Source organism: Hemiscyllium ocellatum, chromosome 18, assembly GCF_020745735.1.
Source record: "Hemiscyllium ocellatum isolate sHemOce1 chromosome 18, sHemOce1.pat.X.cur, whole genome shotgun sequence".
Lineage (NCBI taxonomy): Eukaryota > Metazoa > Chordata > Chondrichthyes > Orectolobiformes > Hemiscylliidae > Hemiscyllium > Hemiscyllium ocellatum.
In genome coordinates this window covers 38,519,074-38,545,888 of record NC_083418.1, presented here as the reverse complement: position 1 = coordinate 38,545,888, position 26,815 = coordinate 38,519,074, and the positions used below count along the sequence as shown (strand labels likewise).

At 40.1% G+C, this 26,815-nt stretch overlaps 1 protein-coding gene across 1 annotated transcript in view; it reads left to right on the top strand.

Annotated features, from left to right (window-relative positions):
- The window catches only part of LOC132824294 (serine/threonine-protein kinase BRSK2-like), a 946,497-nt gene that overhangs the window by 808,387 nt on the left and 111,295 nt on the right, over nt 1–26,815 (top strand). Inside the window, 1 exon segment of the mRNA XM_060838637.1 lies at nt 8,382–8,528. Within this exon segment, the coding sequence (XP_060694620.1) occupies nt 8,382–8,528 (147 nt within the window).

The window sequence follows — 26,815 nt, the reverse complement described above, 5'->3', positions numbered from 1 at the left end:
TTGTGTTTGAGTAATCATTGCTTTGAGAAATTTTTGAAAATTTGACATCTCTTTAGGACCTACTACATTGAAAAAAAAATTATTGTTCCTGTTCCAAAGTTAAATATGCACTACATACATTCTTTCTCAAGACCCTCAATCCTTTTTTCTGTCAGTTGGTTATCCAGTCCCGTTTGATTTGTTTCAAACTTAGCAGATCAGTTTCTTGTTTCCACCGACCTCTATAAAATGCAGTTAAATCTAATCTGTCTGTTCATCTTCCACCTTCTTCCCTTGAATTTGGGCTTCTTTATAGATTCAGTGACTGTCAAATAGGTTCAAGTTATCCACGATCGATAAAGTTTTGAAATTGCTGCAGGAATATTTTTGCACTTTGAAATAGAAGCTGCGTTTTCTGAATCAGAGGTTCTCAAAAGCCTAAAAATAAATTAATGTATTGTTTTGAATCTGAGATTGTCATCTTGCAAGGAAGTGAAACATGTGACAAACATTTTCATTTTCCTATATTGCTATTGTTAAAATTAAACAACATTTGTTGATGCTTCCATTCACATTTGGATCCATGGCAAAACTAATTACATCAAACTTATTATACACCATGAGAACATATAATTTGACATTTTGAAACAGCCATTTTTCTTGCATCATTATTTAATGCGGGTCCTGATCTCTGCTTCTGTGCTTTTGACATTAATTACACAGAGTTGTCCTTTGATCAAAAAGCTTTTATTTAGAGCCAACATTAATCATGGCCTGGGGATGAATTCTGTTGCATACTGAAACATATTTGGTGCTTCATCTTAAACACAGAAGAATTACTTTCAAAGTACAAAGGAGTTTGTGATTATTTTTTCATACAAAAAAGAACCCTATGGAATTGCATTCATTTTGAAAAATTGATCTAAATTTCTACCTAATGCATACACGGATCAATTAATTGATTTCTCAAGACTATTTTCTTTAAGTTTCAAAGTATTAAATTGGGTCACTATTTGACAGTGGATAATGTATCCCCACAAACATATAGCTTTAGTCACATAGAAGCGTGTACAGTGTTACATTCTTTCTTTATAAAACCTACCTTGACTAATGTTATATTAAATTCTGATGAGTAGGAACAGATATTATTCAAATACAATCTTATATTTTGGTATGCTCGATGAGACAATTTCTTCTTTGCTTTGAAGCATTGTTATTTTTATTGTTATGTCACCTAAGTGAAAGGCCAGGATACTACCAGTCTTGAGCAAAGTTAGAGATGAGCTTGATCAGAAACTGAAGTTTAAGTGAGGCTGAATTCAAGTGTAGAAGGAAAGGAATTTTGTATAAGCTTCGGAGCTCTAAGATTTTGAGGGCCTGGTCGTAACTAAACTAGAACGCAAGACCAATGCAAATGAAAAAGTATGCTATAAGAATTTTAAATTTTTTCCTTTACAAAGGGTGCAGGAACAGGACAAGAGAACTGAAAGATCATAGAATTTAATCTATACCACTTCTTAGACTTCCTGAGAACCTTTGTGGCCAGCTTCACTCATTTTGAAAATGAGCAATTGTTTAATTAATGTATTATAATTTATTCAAATGCAGTCCATCACCACTTTCTGTCTGCCTAGGCTAGGACTGAGCCAGAAACTTTTATAGATCAGGCCAAATAATCACTCCATGAATTCGTAATGGCTTGAAATTTCTTTAGACCATCCTCTTGTTTAGCTTAGTAGGTTATTTTTTAATACAGGAATCTGTTATTTTTGCTTATATGTTTATGAAGGATTTTTTGAAATTATTTTACTTTCTTAAGATTGATGGATTGCAAGCAAACAGAGCATTGTCTGCCAATTTATTGGAAAGTTGACTGCGATTGAACCATTTCCAGGAATCCATTAGCATTGGAATAAGCAAAAGTAACTTACATAAAAATAAATTAAATACTACAATGTAAATTTCTAAGGGAGCTCAGGGCCAAAGCACCAATAAAGGCAAACCCAATGACTAACAAGTCACGTAGTGGTTCTGTTCGCCGAGCTGGAAGTTTTTGTTGCAAACGTTTCGTCCCCTGGCTAGGAGACATCATCAGTGCTCTGGAGCCTCCTGTGAAGCCCTTCTTTGATGTTTCTTCCTGTATTTATAGTGGTCTGTCCTTGCCACTTCCGGTGTCAGTTTCAGCTGTCTGCTGTAGTGGTTGGTATATTGGGTCCAGGTCGATGTGTTTGTTGATGGAGTTTGTGGATGAATGCCATGCCTCTAGGAATTCCCTGGCTGTTCTCTGTCTGGCTTGCCCTATGATAGTAGTGTTTTCCCAGTCGAATTCATGTTGCTTGTTGTCTGAGTGTGTGGCTACTAGGGATAGCTGGTCGTGTCATTTCGTGGCTAGTTGGTGTTCATGTATGCGGATTGTTAGCTGTCTTCCTGTTTGTCCTATATAGTGTTTTGTGCAGTCTTGCATGGTATTTTATAAACTACATTAGTTTTGCTCATGTTGGGTATTGGCTCCTTTGTTCTAGTAAGTTGTTGTCTGAGCGTGGCTGTTGGTTTGTGTGCCGTTATGAGTCCTAAGGGTCGCAGTAGTCTGGCTGTCAGTTCTGAAATGCTCCTGATGTATGGTAGTGTGGCTAGCCCTTTTGGTTGTGGCATGTCCTCGTTCTGTGGTCTATCTCTTAAGCATCTGTTGATAAAGTTGCGCAGGTATCCGTTTTTGGCGAATACCTTGTATAGGTGTTCCTCTTCCTCTTTTGGCAGTTCTGGTGTACTGCAGTGTGTTGTAGCTCTTTTGAATAGTGTCCTGATGCAGCTTCGTTTGTGTGTGTTGGGGTGGTCACTTTCATAGTTTAGGACTTGGTCTGTGTGTGTTGTTTTCCTGTGTACTCTTGTGGTGAATTCTCCGTTCAGTGTTCTCTGTACTATCACGTCTAGGAATGGGAGTTGGCTATCCTTTTCTACTTCTCTCGTGAATCGGATTCCTGTGAGTGTGGCGTTGATGATCCGGTGTGTTTTTTCTATTTCCGTGTTTTTGATGATTACGAAAGTGTCATCGACATATCTGACCCAGAGTTTGGGTTGAATTTGTGGTAGGGCTGTTTGTTCTAACCTTTGCATAACTGCCTCTGCTATGAGTCCCGAGATTGGTGATCCCATGGGTGTTCCGTTGATTTGTTCGTATATCTGATTGTTGAATGTAAAGTGTGTAGTGAGGCACAAGTCCAGTAGTTTAAGTATGCCGTCTTTGTTGATAGGTTCCGCCTCCTGTTTTCTGTTATGTATGTCAAGTAGGTTGGCTATTGTTTCTCTGGCTAGGGTTTTGTCAATCGAAGTGAACAGTGCCGTCACGTCGAATGAGATCATGGTTTCTTCTTTGTCTATGTGTGTATTCCTGATGGCATCCAAGAATTCCTGTGTTGATTGTATGGAGTGTTTGGATCCGCTGACCAGGTGTTTCAGTTTCTGTTGTAGTTCTTTGGCCAGCTGTATGCTGGTGTCCCTGGTAGTGATACTATGGGTCTGAGTGGGATGTCTGGTTTGTGTACTTTGGGTAGTCCATAGAATCTGGGGGTGTTGTTGCTTTCCGGTTTCATTCTTTGTAGGTCAGCTTTGGTTATCTGTCCGTTTTTTTGTAGATTCCTTAGTGTGTTATTTATTCTATTGGTGAGTTGTGGTGTGGGGTCAGAATCCTTCATTTGGTAGGTGTTGGTGTCTGCTAGTAGGTGTTGTGCTTTTTTGATGTAATCTAGGATGACAGTCATTCTGCCTTTATCTGCTGGTAGTATGATTATGTTCTTATCATTTATTAGTGCTTTCAGTTCTTCCTTCTCCTTGGTGTTGAGGTTATGTGTTTGTCTTTTTCTTATCATCATAGGTACGACCATTTGTCTCACTGTTTGTTGTGTCTCTTCAGTCAGTCCATTGTTCCTGAGTGTGCATTCTAGTGCTGCTAGGAATTTTGCTGTCTTGGCGTCCCTGTGGTTGTAGTTGAGTCCCTTGGTCAGTATAGTTCTTTCCATGTCTGTGAGCTGTCTGTGGGAGAGGTTTTTAACCCAGGTGTGTGTTGTAGTGTCCTCTTTTTTGTGTGTTAGTTTGGCCAGTTTTTCTTTTAGTGCCGTTTTTTTTGCGATGTGTTGTCCTGTTCTGTCCTATAGTGACAGCCTGTTCTATGGTCCGGGTCCATTCATGATTAGCGGTCTTTGAAATTAACGACTTTTGGCGCGCAATTTCTTGTTTGTATTTGTGCAGTCAGTTGTGAGCGTCTGTGATCATTACCTGGATCATCCTGAGTCCGTTCTGCTTGGCTGTTTCCCTGGCTTGTGGATTATTGACTGGTGGTCTGTACCTGACACATTGTGGAAGGATTTGATTCTTTCGGCATTCGTGTAGGAACCGGAGTTGTTCATACGTTGTGCTTAGGCGGTTAGCGCAGGATTCCCATTTCCTGGCTTGTCTCAGCGTCTCTCGCCCGTAAGTGTTCAAAGTTTGTGCGAAGATTTGTAGCTCGGGTGCTTGTTGTAGTGGTTCTGTTCGCCGAGCTGGAAGTTTTTGTTGCAAACGTTTCGTCCCCTGGCTAGGAGACATCATCAGTGCTCTGGAGCCTCCTGCGAAGCGCTTCTTTGATGTTTAAAGAAGGACTAGCCACACTACCATACATCAGGAGCATTTCAGAACTGACAGCCAGACTACTGCGACCCTTAGGACTCATAACGGCACACAAACCAACAGCCACGCTCAGACAACAACTTACTAGAACAAAGGAGCCAATACCCAACATGAGCAAAACTAATGTAGTTTATAAAACACCATGCAAGGACTGCACAAAACACTATATAGGACAAACAGGAAGACAGCTAACAATCCGCATACATGAACACCAACTAGCCACGAAATGACACGACCAGCTATCCCTAGTAGCCACACACTCAGACAACAAGCAACATGAATTCGACTGGGAAAACACTACTATCATAGGGCAAGCCAGACAGAGAACAGCTAGGGAATTCCTAGAGGCATGGCATTCATCCACAAACTCCATCAACAAACACATCGACCTGGACCCAATATACCAACCACTACAGCGGACAGCTGAAACTGACACCGGAAGCGGCAAGGACAGACCACTATAAATACAGGAAGAAACATCAAAGAAGCACTTTGCAGGAGGCTCCAGAGCACTGATGATGTCTCCTAGCCAGGGGACGAAGCGTTTGCAACAAAAACTTCCAGCTCGGCGAACAGAACCACTACAACAAGCACCCGAGCTACAAATCTTCGCACAAACTTTGAACTAACAAGTCAATTTGCAATTGCTGCTTTTGATCTGGTCCAATTGCAATAGTTTGTTCTTGAAGTGAGCAGTATGAAAATTGGCATGGTAGAGAAATCATTAGGCAACAGAGCTGAACCACCTTCTTCTGTCAGCATTGAGGCATCTCAGTTTGGGACCATTGGTAGACTTCCCTGACAATGAACGTAAGGATTCAACCTGACCTCAAGAACACCTGTAACTAACCTCCTCCACAAGAATATTCCAGCCAGTAATGGTCAAGTTCAGCACTACATTTTGCTCCCAGTCACACTGCACTGTTGCTTCTTGGGAAGATTGTGCAAAGGGGAAACAATATTGGTGTTCTTGTTTTTGAGGCTAAAAATACAGGATAAGGAAGCGAGTTTTGGAACATGATCTGGACGTCGAGCAAATGTAAAATTGCCTGTATACACAAATTAGGACCTTGACATACTTTTAAGAGCCTGGTTGAAGTTTGTTCACAAATGAGAAGGCAGTCATGTTGTTCCAGGTTTTGGAAGACCTGGAGAGGTGCAACCAGTACTCTTTGAAGGCCATTTAAAACAAAAATTCAGAAAATGTTACAAAAGTTAAACTAAAAACAAGAGGAGAGGAGTGCTCTTCCTGATGGACAAAATTAATGTCACTCTTGGAAACTCTATTGATAAGCCAAACTGTAAAACTAGTCTTTTAATTATGAAACTTTAAAAGAAACTGCAAAGAAATACTGACATTCTCTTGGGCATATTTAATCCACATGAACTCGGGGAGACTGATTTCAGGTTTGGGGCAAGAGGTCCAAGGGAAATATTAGTTATTAGAACAAGTTAATAAAATAGTGCACTGTTGATGTATGTTGGAGGAAAAGTATGCGATTTAATGTGCTTGAAATATGAAAGGAACGAGAATGTAAAACTCTTTTAAAAAATGAAAATTCTGATAAAACAGAGAAGACAAGAATGATTGTGATGCAGAGAAATGCTGAAGTCCTAATATTTGAGTAGTCTAATATATCCCTGTCACAAAAGATAACTGTGACCCTGCCAAAATGATTTTAATCACTTTATTATTCCTGGGTAACTATTAACTGCATACCTTTTGAATTTTGTCTGTACTGAATTCTTTTAGAGGGTTCCAGATGCAAGGTAGTTGCTATTGTGGCCTTCAATTTCCTGGGCAAATTCCCATGGATTCTGCAGCACCTGGATTGTACTGACACACAGCTCCAGTCTAAGCTGCTCTAATGACAATAAGACTATCAGGGACCTAGTGTTCTACAGAGAACCTAAAAATAAGCTACCTTTCAAAACCTCCTCTGCTCCGACTCTCCCTAATTGACCTCATGGGGGAAGCCACAGTGGGTTCCCTATGCGTGCCTTATGTTAAAATTTGAGTCAAGTCCAGTTGTATCATCACCCCTCAATCTGAATATTTAAAGAAGTCCTACAACCTTTCGGAAGTTGTCCTACTCGCTCAAACTTTCACACTACAGAAATGCAATGGAATCTCAGGGGCTAAGTAACAGAGATCAATTTTACTGTCCATGTGTCCAATTTTTGCAGGCAGGGTTAAAAGCAGCCCTAAATTAATTTAGTATCCTTGCACCAGGCTCATGACCTAAAGTAAACAATGGGAATGATCACTTGCATTCAAAGAACATTGTCATGTCATGTTATATTTTATTCACTTTTCTGGTTATCTGAGCTATTCACTAGAAAGTTGTTACAGAAATGAAAGCAGCACAACAAAAATAATTCGTCCTTAAACTATAGTTTTTTCACGAATATTTTTTCCAAAGCTTCAGAAATATCAACATTAATTGACAGGTATTTTCTGGATGCCATCACAAATGCTTACATGTCACTTGTTAAAGCCAAATTATGTTTTCCTTCCAGGTAGCAAGAGTCTGTTCACAATGAGACTCCCTGGCACCTATTTTTTAATTGTGAGAAGTGCTGTAAATATATGTTAGAGTTAATTTTAACTTTATTGAAAACATTCAGTAAAGATTCTTTAAGACCTAAAATGATATGTTTTAACTTGGATTGCATAAGCTGTTATTTTTTCCTCTTTTAAATGTAAGCTTCATTATTTTATGATACAGCCTGGTCATTTGTGTCTAAATCATTGCTTCTATCCCAGTATGACTGCCACCTACACTTTGAAGAAGGAATGAGGGGCATTAAGTTAGAGTAATTGGTCATTTTTGGTAACCAGTCATTATATTTTCTCATTCCGGTTGAATGCAAATAGGAATCAATCTGTAGACAAGGCCCACTCCCACAGACAGTGCCACATAAGATTAATTTAATGATTGGGGCATTATTAATGTGGAACACTTGTTTTGCTTGTTAAAGTGAGAAACATTTCTGAGCATGTAACCACTGACAGATGCATCCAAATGTATGTACATCTAAGTTGATTACTATTATTAACACCTCTTGTCCCACCCCAGAGACCTGTGTGCTTGATCTTAGCTGGCACTTCCATATAATTTTGAGGGTATCCATTTGTCAAGCTATACGGTCAGAGGTGTGATCTTTCTCATATGAATTGTTAAAGCAAGGCCATGTCATTTTCCTCATAAAATCCTGCAAAAAATTCAACGAACAGCACAAAAGCTCTTCTGGCGTCTTTATTCCTCATCCTGCTTCCTTAAAAGCAGATTATCTGATCATTCTCTCATTGCTCTTTGTGGGAGTTGTTTTGCACAGACATGATTTCTGTTTCCTATATTAAAATAACAGTTACACTTTAAAGGTAAATACTTGGTCGTATAGCACTTTAGGACATCCTGTGATGATGAGAGGTGCTTCATACCAGCTAGAGCATAAATAAGAACAGATGATAGTTGAGAAAATCAGAAATCCTTATCCCACTGTGAAATATCACCTAAAGTATAATTGTTCTACAATGCATTATTTCCTCGCTTAATAAAACAAATTTTTATACTTTTTAAATTAATGGCTAGTTGTTCTAACACAAGTCCAGAAATGTTTAAAGAGAGGAAAAATGTATTCATTGAACTTCCAGCATTATTTTCTTAGCATTTTTCTCCAGCATTATTCTCTTGTCAAATAAGAATGTTAAATACTGAACTTACCTGCTTTCATAGGGAGCTCTGCCATTTGATGATGATAACCTGAGACAGTTATTGGAAAAGGTAAAGCGTGGAGTGTTTCACATGCCACATTTTATACCGCCGGACTGTCAAAATCTCTTAAAGGGAATGATCGAGGTGGATGCTTCAAAACGTTTAACAGTAAGTATTGGTTTGCTGTTTCTTTGCTCCTCTCTAGTTCTACATTAATCTCTTGTTTGACCATGCAAATCAGACATGCTTGCTTCCTTTGAGGATACCAATAAAAAAACTGCTGTGTGCTGTAAGATCCAGACCAATGATTAAAATTGAATAAAAATATTGTAATGTCAATGATATGCTTTCCCACATTGTTGCATTTTTTCCACTGCAATTACTAATATAAATATTGCCTGGTTAAAATGTTCATTTAAAGTGACCTGATCAATTGATATCCTATGGAAGTGTTAAGATGAATCTCTAACTGATGAAATGAGGTAAAATGTGATCAATGACTGGGCAAAAACATCTTTATAACTTCAAAACCTGGTCAGTGATTGATTGGAGATGATGTCTGATTCTCAACTTAACTGCTTTTCTGGTAACTTAATTGGTGAGTTCAGAGTCCATTAAGAAACTAGATCATATAGACCTACAAGGTTGCAGACTGGATATTATTTGATCCTAGCTAATGCTAAGAGAGTGCAAACCAATCCAGAAAGTCCACTCTTCTCTACTGTTCCAACACATTTAAGGCTAGAAGAGGGGGTACAGTAATTTCTGTTCCCAATTACTGCAGAAAATTATTTTGTGCAAACATCAATTAATGACAGGATCAAACTCAATTCCTGTGTGTTTCAAAGGAACTAGCTTGTCAATTTTAATTTTATGTGAGTAAGGTAATGCAGTGTGTCAGCATCCATATTGCAATACAGCACCATGAGTCATTATCTCCAGAACTAAATGGATGGATATTTTTGGAACAGGCTGTGCATTCTTTAAATACATCCTGTTTGCAATGCTGTGAGAAATATAGTAAGCAGGAAAAATAACTTGGGCAGAGGCAGTATTTGCATTTTGAAAGTGCAGCATATATATTGAGCAATCGTATCATGAGTGGGTTGCTCTGAACTCAGTTGGTGGACCAGTTACCTTGATAAGATGAACAACTGGTTTTCTAAAGTTTCTTTTGTATTTGGTAAGTGGCAGACAAAAGTTTCCAGCTGCTACAATACTGGTCACATACAGAGACCAGTGACCCCAGAATACAAACTGAAAATGGGCAGGCTTGCTGTACAAAAGATTGTTCATTTTTGACGAACCTTTTCTCTCAGGTTCTTTTTGTAAACCTGGTAAGATGGTGTAGACGTACAGTCATTTTACCTCCGAGCCTGTGTGTCCATTGGTCCAACCTGTTCTCCAGACAAAGACACACGTTCCTTTATCCACATCCCTTTATTATTCTTTCACTGCCCCTTTATCCGTCTTTCCATACTGCTTCATCAGTCGCTTCACATTCCCTTATTCCCCTTTCCATATCTCTATATCCCTTTTGTTGTATCCCTTCTTACTTCAAGCACCTATGTGTGTTTAAATATTGAAATGTTTTCTACGTCAATCACTAACCTTTGATCATGGTTTCACTCGTTCACTATCCTCTGAGTTGGGGATAAAAAATCCCTTTTGTCCTCAATTGTAAATCTTTTAGAAGCAATCTTGTAACTTTGCAATCTGGACCCTTGTCACTGAAAACTACTTTTGATTTGATTTATTATTGTCACATGTACCTAGGTACAATGAAGACTTTTGCAGTACAGGCAGATCATACATATAGAGCGTATTAGGGTAACAGAATAGAGCAAAAATTACAGTGTTACAGGTGCAGAGAAGGTGCACAAAAAGCAAGTTCAACATTAAATTTAGAATTTGAGAGGTCTTTTCAGAAGTGTAATAAAAGTGGGGAACAAGCTTTCTTGAATCTGTCGGTACATCTGTTTAATCTTTTGTGGCTTCTGCCTGACGGAAGAGATTATAACCAGGGTGGGAAGGGCCTCTGATTATGTTGGCTGCCTTCCCAAGACAGTGAGAAATATAGATGGAGTCAACGGATGGAATGTTGGCTTGTGTGATGGTCTGGGCTGTGTTCACAACTCTCTGTAATTTCTTACTGCCCTGGGAAAAGTAGTTGCCATACCAAACCATGATGCATCTGGATAGAATGCTTTTTTATGGTGCATGATTGGTGCTTTATCTACTCTGCCCAAAGCCTTCATAATTTTAAGCTTTTCTATCCTAATGCCCATTTATCTTCTCTGTTAAATTGGTATTATCTCCAGCTTTGTAAGTTTGCCTATGCATTTTCTCATATCAGGCAGCATCTTAATAAATTAGTGCTTATCCCTGTATTTGCAGGTTTCCTGAATTAATGCCACTTTAATGCGTATTATGATTCAGACTGTAATATCAAATTTGGATTCTTGAGACTTGGTAGTAAAGTGAGTTATCACCTCAAGACCAGATTTCTTTGCAAAAATACTAGAGTTGGCATGAACTTACTTATTTAGTTAAGGTTTCAGGTCTGGTGACCCTTGCTCAGAACAGTTCTGAGGTAGGGACACCGGACCTGAAACATTAATTCTGATTTCCCTGAACAGATGCAGTCAGACCTGCTGAGCTTTTCCAGCAACTTCTGTGTTTCTCCAGATGCACAATAGCCTTTTAAAGATAATGCTAGTTCTATAGATGTTAATTAGTTCTGGGATATCCTGGCAGCAGCAAGTTGTTACATGAATGGCGCATTGTAAGATGGGGATAGCATTAGGTAAGTGGGATGCCGAGGGATGGGAAGGTCATTAATGCCATGGGGTTGGTAAGAGTTTGGTAATATACCCTCAAGAAACACAACAAATCTGACACTTAGCCATTAAAAAAATGTTAAGATTAAGCCCACTGATCATTCTGTTTTCACTTGCTTTAATAAGGTATAGTTACCTCCTGAAAGCAAAATTCCCGAAACCAATACTTTGACGCAGCCTTTAATTATCCCTCTAAATCTCCTCCTTTTTGCTTGGGTCCTTTTCTACAGCTTTGGAATATTTTTCAGTTTTAAAGCTGCTGTCGACTGGAAATGACAGCATTCAAGTTAGGAACGATTTGAGAAAATTTGAAATCTCGCAAAGCTTATGTGCGAGTTCGTTACTTGAATCAATTTAGTCAATCACAGATATTAAAGACAGAAAAGTTTGGAACTGGTCAGCATGTCAGGTAAAATCTTGGGACACTAACAGAATTATGTTTCAGTTCAGCAGTTTTTCATCAGTACAACATGTTTTTGGAAATCCAGAGCTTTTAATTTGAGAGCCAAGGGAAAGAAGGAGCCAGGAAAATATAAAGGTCTGCAATAAGGTGGAAGGAAGTTTTGACAAATGGATAATGATGATGCCTCCTAAAAGAGACAGGAAACAAAAAATTGGTCCAGAGGAAATGTGATAGTTATGTCAGAGGTGAAAGTGAAACTGGCAAGAAGGGTAGGCTGCACCTCCTCAGAGATTTGGTTGAAGTCAAAAAAAACAGATTTGATGGGAAGGGAGCAGATTTAATGTGCAAGCAGTGTGTCAATACATTCCATTCCCTATCCATATTACACAGCACACTTTTTCTAATATCGTAATGAAATCTCAGTGAATGTACAGTCTGCAGTACAAGGCTGCATATTATTGGAAACATTTTGAAACTTTAGAGGAGGGTGCTTGAAGTCATTACAAAATTCTTATAGGACTCTATGGGTAGAAGCAAGAAAGATGCTTCTCCCAGCCAAGGGACAAATGGCACAATGTGGGGTAGGGGTGGTGTGTTTTAGAACCAAAGACTGGTTTGTTTCTTTGACTTTCAAAGTCCTTCACTCTCTGTTCGTTTCCATCAATATCTTTTTTCTCACAAGGGGTGTAGAGAAACTGGTTCACGAATTATAACATTTCTTACATTTTAGTTAAAAGCAAAAACTTACAGCAACTGGTGGGGGAAAAAAAAGCTGGCTTTCTTCAGTTTCAGATATTTTTAACAGCTGAGAGATAGCAACACCACCTTCCCTTCTGGAAGTCTGAAGCCTTCTCCCTGTATTCTTCACATCCACAAGCTGTTTTAGAAACCCAAGAGCCATTTGGATAGTTATCGCAAGGCTGGTGGCCTTTGGCATCCATGATTGGTCAAAATTCTGCAAACCAATAATCAATTTGTTGCTAGCTGAATCTCACTTTGCATACACCCTCAGTGCTAGTCCATCTCCAAACAGGCTTCCCCACTGCTTGAACAGAGCAACACTGTATATGCAGCCTTTGATAAGTTCTCATAACTTGGTTTAAAAATTGCAACAATTCTTTCATCTGTCCTTGATTTTAAACAGTTTTTTTTCAGAAAAATACAAAGATAGTCTTTCTAAAATATAAAGAATGTCTTGGAATGTTGAGATGTTGTTCATTGGAACAATGCATCATGTAGACAGCTTGACAAAAGATTTTAAAATTATGGAAATTATGGAAAGATAGAACTGTGTAGAACAGATTATCCACAGATGTTGTGGCCTCTGAAATGCTGTGGGAATTAACATAGGAAAATGAATAAGATAAACTACTTTATGTCAAATGGATAAATTTGACTTAACCTGCCTGACAGGGAACTGACCATTGAAGGAAAGTAAAGGCAGGAGGAAAATAAGAGAGGCAGTTGATTAAATGCTATCCTTTCCTTGTTGGGCAGGTTTGTTTAAGTTGCACCCAGACAATTGTCAACCTGTGGAATTCACTTCCAGGGCTTGTAGCGAAGGGAAGCTACATTACAGTTTAAATTGGGTAGGTGACTGAAGGATCATAAAAACAGACGAGGTAAATATGTTGTGAGGTGATTGCTAATGTAAATGCCGACACAGGCTGATTGAGATTAATGGACATCATTGATTCATTTGAATCAGACTGTGAGCAAGAACTTCAGGAATTTTGTTTTACATTGACAAATTTGTGGAAGTGGAATTTACTTAGAAGGTAATCTTTCAGTTTGGTATTTAAAATGATAAGTCTACTACTTAGGGAAATAAGAGTTGAATTGTAACCTGAGAATTAATAGTGCAAAGGACTTTGGGAATAGTCCAGGAGAAAAGTTATGGAAACATATTGGTGTTCTCGAACTCTTAAAATGGAGATTGAAAAGATCTTTTATGTTATTTGATTGGATTGTGTTCTTTATTAGAATTTTACATTTGAATTGCAAACTGAAATATTAGACCATAAGACATAGGAGCAGAAATTAGGCCATTCAACCCATCAATTCTGCTCTGCCATTCAATCATGGTTGATAAATTTTTCAACCCCATTCTCCTGCTTTCTCCCCGTAACCCTTGGTCCCCTTGATACTCAATAGCCTATCCATCACAGTCTTAAATGTACTCAATGCCCTGGCCTCCACAGCCTTCTGTGGCAATGAATTCCATGTGATTCACCACGCTCTGGCTGAAGAAGTTTCTCCTTATCTCCATTCTAAAATGTGATATTGGATCTGACAAGATGTGAAATGTCTTAAAATTATGGAAAGATTCATTAGGTGCAGTTGTATTCAATAATGTACTAAAATGCACTAGTCATAGAACATAGAAAAATACAGCGCAGTACAGGCCCTTTGGCCCTCGATGTTACGCCGATCCAAGCCACCTAATCTACACTAGCTCACTATCCTCCATATGCCTATCCAATGCTCGTTTAAATGCCCATAAAGAATGAGCGTCCACCACTGCTACTAGCAGGGCATTCCATGAACTTACGACTCACTGAGGAAAGAATCTACCCCTAACATCTGTCCTATACCTACCACTCCTTAATTTAAAGCTATGCCCCCTTGTAATAGCTGACTCCATACGTGGAAAAAGGTTTTCATGGTCAACCCTATCTAAACCTCTAATCATCTTGTACACCTCTATCAATCACCCCTAAACCTTCTTTTCTCCAATGAAAACAGCCCCAAGTGCCTCAGCCTTTCCTCATACAATCTTCCGACCATACCAGGCAACATCCTGGTAAACCTCCTCTGCACCCGTTCCAGTGCCTCCACATCTTTCCTACAGTATGGCGACCAAAACTGCACACAGTACTCCAGGCCGCACCAGAGTCTTATACAACTGCAACATGACCTCAGGACTCCGGAACTCATTTCCTCTACCAATAAAAGCCAGTACGCCTTGGACTTCTTCACAGCACTATTTACCTGGGTGGCAACTTTCAGAGATCTGTGTACATGGACATCAAGGTCCCTCTGCTCATCCACACTACCAAGTATCCGACCATTAGCCCAGTACCCCATCTTCTTGTTACTCTTACCAAAGTGAATCACTTCACACTTAGCTACATTGAACTCCTTTTGCCACCTTTCTGCCCAGCTCTGCAGCTTATCTATATCCCGCTGTAACCTGCCACATCCTTCCTCACTGTCAACAACTCCACCGACTTTCGTATCATCCTCAAACTTGCTCACCCAACCTTCTAGCCCCTCCTCCAGGTCATTTAATAAAATGACAAACAACAATGGTCCCAAAACAGATCCTTGCAGAACACCACTAGTAACTGCACTCCAAGATGAACCTTTACCATCAACTACTACCCTCTGTCTTCTTCCAGCCAGCCAATTCCTAATCCAAACCTCCAACGCACCCTCAATGCCATACCTCCGTATTTTTTGCAGTAGCCTACCATGGGGAACCTTATCAAACGCCTTACTGGCACAGTGGTTAGCACTGCTGCCTCACAGCGCCTGTAGACCCGGGTTCAATTCCCGACTCAGGCGACTGACTGTGTGGAGTTTGCACGTTCTCCCCGTGTCTGCGTGGGTTTCCTCCGGGTGCTCCGGTTTCCTCCCACAGTCACAAAGATGTGCGGGTCAGGTGAATTGGCCAAGCTAAATTGCCCGTAGTGTTAGGTAAGGGGTAAATGTAGGGGTATGGGTGGGTTGCGCTTCGGCGGGTCGGTGTGGACTTGTTGGGCCGAAGGGCCTGTTTCCACACTGTAAGTCTAATCTAATCTAATCTAAAATCCATATACACCACATCTACTGCTTTACCCTCGTCCACCTCCTTAGTCACCTTCTCAAAGAATTCAATAAGGTTTCTGAGGCACGACCTGCCCATCACAAAACCATGCTGACTATCCTTGATCACATTATTCCTATCCAGATGTTCATAAATCCTATCCCTTACAATTCTCTCTAAGACTTTGCCCACAACAGAAGTGAGACTCACCGGTCTATAGTTACTAGGGTTATCCCTACTCCCCTCCTTGAACAAGGGAACCACATTTGCTATCCTCCAGTCTTCTGGCACTATTCCTGTAGACAACGAGGACATAAAAATCAAGGCCAATGGCTCTGCAATCTCCTCCCTTGCTTCCCAGAGAATCCTAGGATAAATGCAATCAGGCCCAGGGGACTTACTTATTTTTACTCTTTCCAGAATTTCCAACATCTCTTCCCTACATACCTCAAAGCCATCCATTCTAATTAATTGTGACTCAATATTTACATCGGCAACAATGTCCTGTTCCTGAGTGAATACTGACGAAAAGTATTCATTCAGTGTTTCCCCAATCTCTTCAGCCTCCACACACAACTTCCCACTACTATCCTTGACTGGACCTATTCCTACCCTAGTCATTCTTTTATTCCTGATATACCTATAGAAAGCCTTTGGGTTTTCCCTAATCCTACCAACTAAGGACTTTTCATGTCCCCTCCTTGCTGCTCTTAGCTCTCTCTTCAGATCCTTCCTGGCTACCTTATAACTCTCAATAGCCCCAGTTGAAATTTCATGCCTCATCTTTACATAGACTGCCCTCTTCCCTTTAACAAGGGATTCCAATTCCTTATTAAACCACGGCTCCCTCACAGGACCCTTTCCTCCCTGCCTGACAGGTACATACTTATCAAGGACACTCAATAGTTGCTCCTTCAACAAGCTCCACATTTCGATTGTGCCCTTCCCTTGAAGCCTACTTTTCCAAGCCACGCGTCCTAAGTCATGCCTCATCGCATCATAATTTCCCTGCCCCCAGCTATAACTCTTGCCCTGTAGTGCACACTTATCCCTCTCCATCACTAGAGTAAAAGTCACCGAATTGTGGTCACTGTCCCCACAGTGCTCACCTACCTCCAATTCTAACACCTGGCCTGGTTCGTTACCCAGAACCAAATCCAGTATGGCCTCACCTCTTGTTGGCCTGTCTACATATTGTGTCAGGAAACCCTCCTGCATACATTAGACAAACACTGACCCATCTAACGTACTCGAGCTATAACTTTCCCAGTCAATATCTGGAAAGTTAAAGTCCCCCATAACAACCACCCTATTACTTTCACTCTTCTCCTGAATCATCCTCGCAATCCTTTCTTCTACATCTCTAGGACTATTAGGAGGCCTGTAGAAAACTCCCAACAGGGTGACCTCACCTTTCTTATTTCGAACCTCAGCCCAAACTACCTCAGATGGCGAGTCTTCATCCATCATCCTTTCCACCTCTGTAATATTATCTTTGACAAGCAATGCCACACCTCCCCCTCTTTTACCCCCACCTCTGATCCTACTAAAACATTTAAACCCTGGAACCTGCAACAGCCAATCCTGTCCCTGTTCTACCCATGTCTCCGTAATAGCCACAACATCGAAATCCCAGGTACCAACCCACGCTGCAAGTTCACTTGCCTTATTTCGTATTCTCGCATTGAAGTATACACACTTCAAGCCACCTTCTTGTTTATAGGCACCCTCCTTCGAGATTGATGCCATGTTCGTAACCTCCCTACACTCCAGGTCCTGCACCCTAAAGCTACAGTCTAGGTTCCCATGCCCCTGCAGAGTTAGTTTAAACCCCCCCAAAGAGCACTAGCAAACCTCCCCCCAAGGATACTGGTGCCCTTCAGGTTCAAGTGTAGACTATTCTGTTTATGGAGGTCCCACCTTCCCCAGAAAGAACCCCAGTTATCCAGATACCGGAATCCCTCCCTCCTGCACCATCCCTGTAGCCATGCATTTAACTGTTCTCTCTCCCTATTCCTCAATTCTCTATTACGTGGCATGAGTAACAAACCAGAGGCAAGAACTCTGTTTGTTCTAACTCTGAGCTTCCAACCTAGCTCCCTGAAAGCCTGCCTAACATCCTCAGCCCTCTTCCTACCTATTTCGTTGGTGCCAATGTGGACCACGACTTCGGGCTGCGCCCCCTCCCCCTTAACGACCCGGAAAACACGATCAGAGATGTCACGTACCCTTGCACCTGGGAGGAAATACCAAACGTGAGTCTCTCTCGCCCCCACAAAACCGCCTATCTGTGCCCTGAACTATCGAGTCCCCAATAACTATTGCTCTGTTCTTCTCCACCCTTCCCTTCTGAGCAATGGGGACAGGCTCCGTGCCAGAGGCCTGAACCCCATTGCTTACCCCTGGTAAGTCGTCCCCCCCACAAGTATCCAAAACGGTATACTTGTTCTTGAGGGGAACGGCTGCAGGGGGTCCCTGCACTGGCTGCTTCCTCCCAGTCCCCCTCACTGTCACCCATCTGTCTGCAATCTTTGGAGTTACTACTTCCCTAAAGCTCCAATCTATGACTCCCTCCGCCTCCCGAATGATCCTAAGTTCATCCAACTCCAGCTCCAGTTCCCTAACACGGTCTTGGAGGAGCTGGAGATGGGTGCACTTCCTGCAAGAGTAATCAGCAGGGATGACCATGGCATCCCTCACCTCAAACATGTTGCAAGAGGAACATTGCACTGCCTTCACTGCCATCCCTCTAAAAGTAACCTTTTATATAAAAAATAACTAGGTCTAAAGAATAGAACAAGCAAAATGCAGCACTTAACTGCTTACCACAATGGATCTTATTATTAGGTTAGAGGAAGAGGGCGGGCGGGAGACACTAGCTCTGTAGTGCCTCAGATTCCTCTCCTGCGTGCTTTTATAGGGAAAAATATCTACCCAGGTAAGCTTGCGCTACACCAGCTTTTGGGTCCGCTCCGGGCTTTTTTTTAAAACAAACTTTCAAATTTAAACCGTTAAACAACGTCACCGAGCCTACAAGCAGCCACTGCCAAGCAGCCCTTACCTGCTCCACTGAGAGAGTAAGGCCGAGGCCTTGGAGCTTCGCACTTTTATAGGGGAAAAAAAACCTACCCAGGTAAGCTTGCGCTACACCTACTTCCAGGTCCGCTCCACGCTTATTTTTAAAAAAAACTTCCAAATTTAAATCGTTAAACAACGTCACCGAGCCTACAAGCAGTCACTGCCAAATAGCCCTTACCTGCTCCACTCAGAGAAAGGCCTGGCTACCTAATTAATGAAATTGAACATGAAGTAAATGCTTCAGATGAGAAGGAATTTCTTCTCTCAAAGGGTTGCTGGTCTTTCGAGCACCCTTCCACAAGAGAGCAATGGAGCTGAGGTATTGAATATATTCAAGGTTGAGTTAGACAGATTTTTGATTGATAGGGAAATCAACAGCTATGGGGGAGCTAGCATTCAGGGAAATGTTGAAATCAAATCAGCCATGATTTAATGGAATGTCAGAATGAGCTCCTATGTTTTCTGTTCTTTCTGTTCTGGGAATGTACGCACTTAACTGACGAGCATGTAATTGTATAGTTCTTGTTCCTAGCTTGGGAACACGGAGATGGTACATTTCCTGACTGTGCAAACGTGACCTGGGAAAATCTGGCCAAGGAGATAGAATTTTCAGCCCAGAATGGTGAGCTTCCCTGGAAGGCAGGTGGGCAGGCAGGCAGCCCTGGAACAAAAGCAAAGGCTTCTAGCAGTGGATGCAAGTCCTACCTCTGTGGACCAAAGCTCAGGAAGACAAATAAAAAACATAATGAAACCAGGACAGGTCCCCCAGCCTTCCCCCCCTACACACACACACACACACACACACACACACACTCTCTCTCTCTCTCTCTCTCTCTCTCTCTCTCTCTCTCTCACTCTCTCTCTCTCACTCTCTCACTCTCTCTCTCTCACTCTCTCTCTCAGTCTTCTCTCTCAGTCTTCTCTCTTTTTCAATGTTCATCCACATCAACCCATGGTCCTTAATTCCACCCTAGATCCCTCTACCAATCCATAGCCCCCACACCATGCACGTTACCTTTTGAACTGTGCCCACATCCATGAACCACCATGCTTCCTAAAAACCAGTACCTATCATCATACTCAGTATGCCACATTATGCCGTGCACACCTCAGAACTCCATATACTCTTCATGCCAACTTATGTCCATGCCCAATACCCTTTGGCGTTCTTGCCTGTTCACCTAATATCTATCATGTAAAAATGTTAGGAGGTACATTGACTCAGAATTGAATGGTGCCTTTTGGGAACGTCACTATTTTACAATAAGGTTTCAATGAAAAAAAAGACTCCTTCAACTAATCTCTTATGAAAACCAATATTTGATTTCTGTAACCATTTAGAGCAGTCAATCAAACTATCCACTGAACAGGCACCCTGATGTGATAATGGTCATAGTAAAATCAGTCATGATATACAAATCCTGTAATGGAAACCAGCAGGCCAATGTCACCAGACAGAGAGAAGGATCAATAATTGATGGGTTTTGTTTCAAACAAAAATTCCATAGACTATTATAACACTTGAATTATAAGATTCAAAATCTAGAAGAGTTAAATCACTTGCCAGTTCTTGGACAGATTGACAATTCTTCAGCTCAGAGCATTTTGATAAATTTGACGGCGCTCACAGTTCTTTGATAGCTTAATAGTTCGATGGACTTTTGCATCCCTTAGGCATATTCTAATTCCAAGGATACTTGACACCCCAGCACCCATCTAGTATATATTACGTTGTGTGTAGTATATTATTACACGTAGTTATGAAAATACAATAAAGTGAGTATAAATCACTATAATCCAGTGCCATTCTAATTACATCAATTAACAGAGAAATAAATATGAAGTTAGGACAAATTACAATTTTTGTTCCATCCATGGCTTCTTGATTTCATGTGGCTAGGTCACGCTGCCATCCTCTGCAGCCACCAAGCCATTCCCTGATGCTGTTAAGCCAAGAGGAAAACATACTGAAGCAGCCCCCGCCACTTCTGCCAGAGCAGCCTCATCGCCACCAATACTCCAGCCATCACCATAGCCAAGAGACTGTCTCAACTCCTGAGGACTGGGGCCCATCTGACCTCTGAGAAATGACCGACCATCCAAATCAAGTCCCAAGGACCAAGCAATTTTTTTGCTTAAGAGATCATTCACTCTGCCATTGGTACAGACACTGCCAAACATCAGAGAAAAGAACAGACCCCAATTGATGGACACTGGAACAGTTGCTCAAGCCGCAACTGTCATGGCCATAAGGAATGGACAGGATCGATCGCTCAATAGCTCCCTGCAACCTCTCTCCACCGCTGCAGCCAGAGAAAGGGTTTCAAAAATTAAATAAAGAAAATAAAATTAAAAATAAAGAGGGATGTGGCCAGTCCCATGTGAGGGAGCGGATGGTCCTGGGAGCCCAAACACCCTCTATCCTGCTGTCTCCACTATCTAAGATATCATGGGACCAAACCAAAGTAGTACCATACCACCATGCCTAACCAAAGGTGTATCCTGGCTATCCAAATGAATTCACAAAATTCAGACCTTCTCTTAGTGGCCTAATGTGTAGGATTACCAAAACCCAATTTCGGTGGCCATTTGTCTTTGTAGAATGCGCCTGTGCAAAACCCAGCCTGACTCCATTACATTCTCCTACGCTGCTAGAAGTGTTGTGTTTATCAGCAGGACTTGTGACTCTAGGTTACTTCAGCCATTTAGTACCACAATGAAAAGGCTGGTGGCAGAAATCTGGATCATAGAATCAACAGCAGAAGCACACATTCAATTTGTCCATATTATTATTAATAATCCGCACAACATTTTTCCCATTCCTAATAGTCTCTTCTGTTCCTACTCTTTTATCTCTCCATTCCTGTCACCATTATGAATCCATCAAACTTTCTTCTTATCACTTTTGCCATCACTGCTCCATGTGGCTGGGAGTTTCACATTCATACTGGTCTGTGTGAAGAAGTTCCTCCTAAATTATTTTATTTGATCTGTTTTTGGCTGTCTTTATTTATAATGGACACCTTTTCACATTTTCCATCACTCCAAGCAACTTCACATACATTTTGCTGCCTGTTTCATAGATTTCTCCAGAAACATTCTGGTTCCTAGTCCTGGGCTTAGTCATGAAGCATCTTGTGCAGCATCTTCATATGTACTGTATTTCATTGGCTGACCTTCCTCTTACTTATTCTTCTGTTGCTTCATTCAAGTAACTGAATAGGCTGGGCTGTGCTGATATTCGCAGCTCTGAAAAATTCCATGTTTACATTTCTCTACATTATAATTGGCAATCATCCAGTATCTATTAATGTGAAAAGTATATCATGTCACAACCTTTGCTTTACGTACCCATTAACTAATGACTACTATTTCTGAATTGGCTCATACTCAATACATTTTTCTTTTCCAGAATGGTCTTTCATTTGTTAGCTGCCTATAAAAATGTCTCCATTACAGGGCCACTGCTATCACCGCTGACTAAGTTTGTATACCAGTTCTTAGTGTTTTGTTGAAGCTGCAGTTGAAGGCTGTTTGTATTGTAATACATCACTCTGTCATGCCTGAGCAAGGACATTGAATTCGTTTAACTGAGCTCATTATTGAATTTTCTCTGAATAGTGAGTTTTGTGGGCTCATGCACAACAAAGGAAAAACAAATTTGTTTTGTTTTCATGGAATTTCAAATGTATAAATTCCATTGGAAAGGACTGCTAGGAATACAAAGCGTTTAGTTGAGTGATAGGGAGTTGCTACTTGAAAATTGTTTTCTTCTGAATTCATCTCTATTGATATCTGAGTTGAACTAGGAAAATTCTGAGACTAATTATTTTAAGCTCCTATCCACGTTATGCATCAAGTAAATCTGAAAGCTCCTATTAATTCAACTAAAGATATTATAGTCAAGAGCAAAAGTTTTGACATGAATATAATTATCAAAGCTCAAAAAAAAGCTTCCTACAGTCTGCAATTTGCAAAGGTCAGAAAGTGTTAATGTGATCTCTTAATACTAATAAATGGCTTTAGGATTTATATCATATACATTGGAAAATGTATGCCCTGTGTGATGGATCATAAATGATGACTGCCTCTGGACTAAATTCATTATGTAGTTCAGGAACTCCTAACGTTTCCAACACAAGCTAACTTCTGTAATGGGTCATCTTAATGAAACTGTTTTTTCAAATTATTTGTAAATTATTGGTCATTGGATGACAAGGCTTTTGAAAAATCTATATTTATGGGTCTGTGGCAGTTTCTGTTGGTAAAATAAATAAGCTAGGCCTTTTAGAATTAAAGTATGGATGCTGTTATAAGTTGTGGATTATATTCAGGATTAAATTATGGACTTTCGTTTTCAACTTAAGGTAAATTAAGTGTAGTCTACTTTATAGAAGGTAATAGTTCTGAAGGAGTTAATTAGAAAAGTATCTGCATTGAATAATATATCTCCATGATAAAAGATGCCAGAGGTATTCCTCAGAGAAATTGGTTTGAACAAAAGTAACAATTCAAGCAACTCAACTTTCACAGAGCTTATTTATGTCAAGAGACGTCTTGTCATTTTTAAGCTTTATACAGAAGCAACTGTCTCTATCCTGTCACATCAGTTGCCATGGTTGAAGAAACTGGGTTACAGCCTACAAAGCTTAAACCACATGAGTCAGATGTAACAACCCCTAAGGTTAAAGGTCTGTTACAAGTAATACAGTCTACGAATGTTGCAAATTTACATTCTGGTCCACCGCTCATCACTTTTGAGCTTACAAATACATCTTGACTGAACATCCTTGCAGTAATCGAAACATTCAGCTAGAGTCAAAAGGACACCTTGTTCAAAAATAAACCATTGTTGAGCACTGGCCAAGATGCAATCAGCAGAAATGTTCATTGAGCTTCTGAGTCTAACGGTCGAAACAACTAGAGGAAAGAATCTTGTGAGATTCCCTATGTGGGCATAAGAAAATCATTTGATACTGTCAATAGGAAAGAAGTCACACTCTTTGGGAGCAGAGAAATGTTTAATCATTTGTCATCCAAATAAGAATAGTTAGTGTAAGTGACAATGCTAGTGCTGAATTCAGCAGCAATCTTCCAGTGACATAACCAAGGGTGTTTTAACAAAAATCTACTTCATCAGTCAAACATCCACAGAAGGTGAGTGAAGACATCCAATTTGATCAATAAATTGAGGGTGAGCGGCTACATGCAACACTATGGAAGCTGACCAATCTTCACAGATTCACAACACAAACAGGAGAATTGCCTGGTCCAGGATACTCAAATGAAAGAGAATAATGGTTCAAATCAAAAAGCAATTTTGAATAATGCAAGGAAGTAAATGTTTCAGCAGAACAGCCATCTTCCATGATAGTCATTGGTGAGTTCATAAGTCCTCCAAATTATTTGGCAGGTGTCTGAGTTAGCAAGAAAGAGTTCCTCTTCCAAGGGGATTCAGAAGATTAAAGGTCCTCTTGAGAAGGTCAGCAATTAGTTCAAATAGGAACAAGATTCTCCATGAAAGATATCAAAGAGCTGAAAGATTCTCGAATGGAAAATGGTCCACAGATTGAGGATTGTTGATCTGATTCTGAAGTGGTAGACCTACCATTCTTCCAAGTCTAAACAGAGTGCATTCTGGAAAGTTATGAAACCTTCAGACTTCCTGCACTTGTGAAGTTAAAGGCTTGGGATAGTGGTAAATATAATATATCTATACACATTGATGTATAGTGATTAACTGCAGAGAAAAAAGATTGTGGAGAGATGTTGTATGAGATAATGTTCACGTTAATAGATCTCCATCCAGTCTGATGATGTTGTATTGTCTTTGGGTGGAGACATTTCAGATCTGCATGAGTGCCTGAAGAGAGCAGATGTTTCCTGTACTGGTCCCACGAGTCCTTAGTAATTATCCTTCGCAAATTAACAAAAGCTGTATCTGTGGCTACCATGTAATAACGTCTAATATTATGTCAGACAAGTGCCTCATGTTTAGATTCACAGTGATCTCCGCTGTACCATTGAGAATTATTCAGACCCTAGATTCAGAACACAGAAAAGAAGATTGGTGGCAGCAAACTACCCAAACCTGAGGACTACATGCTGCCAGTATGTGTTTGTGTACGTACAGAAAGTTTTGAATGTTTGATCCAGTCAAAGGACTTCTACAAACAAGGAAACCCTGAGGTTTTTAATGAAGATGATTCCTTGAGAGTGGAGCTCTGTTTTGAATAAAGACATTTTTTGGTTTATGAGCAGAGGAAGACTGAACATGTTTTACCAAAGAATTCAATTGTGTAAGCTTAAAGAGAGAGAGCGTTTGAGAGAATTGGGTAGGGCCTAGTAGCTCTGTAGACAGATGGAGAAGTATAGCGACTGAATAGATGCCAAGGGAGTAACTACAAGTATTTCGTGAGTCATGGCATGTGACTGTTAGAGATGTCTGTAGTTGGATGAGGAGATTTGATTGGTAGGATTTCAGCATACCCTTGACTTGTGACCTATTCAAGCAGGTCCAGAGTACGAAAGCAAAATCACGCAGATGCTGTAAATCGCAAGCAACTACACAAAATTCTGGAAAATATCAATGGGTCTAGCAGTATTTGTAGAGGGAGAAGGAGTTAACCTTTTGACCCTTCTTCTTCAGAAAAGTCATTGGACTTGAAACATGAATGCTGTTTCTCTTTCCACAGATGCTGCCAGACCTGCTGAGTTTTTCCAGTATTTTCTGTGTTGGTTGAAGCATTTGAGTATGTTTAAAAACCTACTGGAGTGAAAGCCACAGTAAAAAATAAAATAAGTTGAATTGTGTCTGTTGGACTGAGTTTAAGGTAGAACTTTATATTGTTTAGAATAATTATTGTACTCGTTCAGTAAACATATTTGACAGTTATTGTGTGTGCTGGTTTGTTCTAATTTGTTTAGTAAGTATTCTTTTGTTTCTATCTAATCCTGGTATTCTTTCCCTTATTTTCTTACTCTTAGTTCTTCTATGTATTATATTATTTAAATGATTAAAACAATTTAAAGCAATAAAAAATTCTTAATGGCATTAAGTGACATTGTCAAGTTGCAATAGCTGCTGCTTGTCTCACTGCTTAGAAATACAAGTGATTGAGCGGAAAGGCTCACACTTTTTTATGTATCCTCTATCAGTTTAAGTTAAGGTAAGGCCAATTGACAACAATCATAACAGGAAATATAATAGCCAGAGAGTGCTGCCCCACTATCTCTTCTAAGTGGTGTAAGTTATGGCATACATCAATAATTGCACACTTAGATGAATGCACATTACGGTTGTTAATAGAATACATATTACTTCAACACTTCCTGACACTAAGGCTAGCCCACCCTACTGATACATTAATGTTAGTGTCGCCTTTAAATGCTGATTTTGATTTGTGTTGTTATCCTCAAAGCATCAAACCTAATTTTTATGGCGCTTTCCTGTGATGAAATAACGGTTCATTCACAGTGTCTTTCCTGCACTTCCATCTCCTTGAACTGATGATAATGATCTGCCAGTCTACTGACCTGAAATATTTATCATGAAAAATTAGATGTAAGTTTTTTTTTTGAAAAAGCCATATGATTCATATAATGGGCAGAATGTCAATCCTCAAAATACTGTAGCCTGTCAGTGACATTGCATGGATTAATATGCATCATTCTCAATTGAGGATGTATCTGATCTCAGCCAAGCTAACAGGAGGTTATACTAAGCATCAGCCAGGCATCTACAAGGAAAAGCAAAACATCAGATGATAGTGAAGAGAAAGAGAGGTTTATATTTCTATAGCAACAGGAAGCACTGGAGAAAATCAGCAAATTTGGAGTGCCAAAGAAGAGTCACTAGATTTCAAACATTGATTCTGCTTCTCTCCCCAAGATGTTGCCAGATCTGCTGTTTGTTTCATATCTCTTGCATCCAGAATATTTTGCTTTAATTATATTATAGCATATTTCTAGGCCCTTGAAGCAGTTTACAGCCAATGAAGTAATGTTGAAGTGCAGTCACTGTTTCCAATATGGGAAATAGCAAGCCAGTTAACACATAGCAAGCTTATATAAATAGCCATGTGATAAATATTAGATAATCTATTTTCATCTCAAACAGAGAGAATGACAGAAAAACTTAGCAGGTCTAGCAGCATCTGTGGAGAGAGAAACAGAATTAACATTGCAGGTCTGATGTAACTTCAGAACAACTCTGAAGAAGTCATACTGGACTTGAAATGTTAACTGCCTTTCTCTCTGTCCAAACATGCTGCCAGTCATGGGTTTCTCCAGCATTTTCTATGTTTTAAGGTTTCATCATCTACAG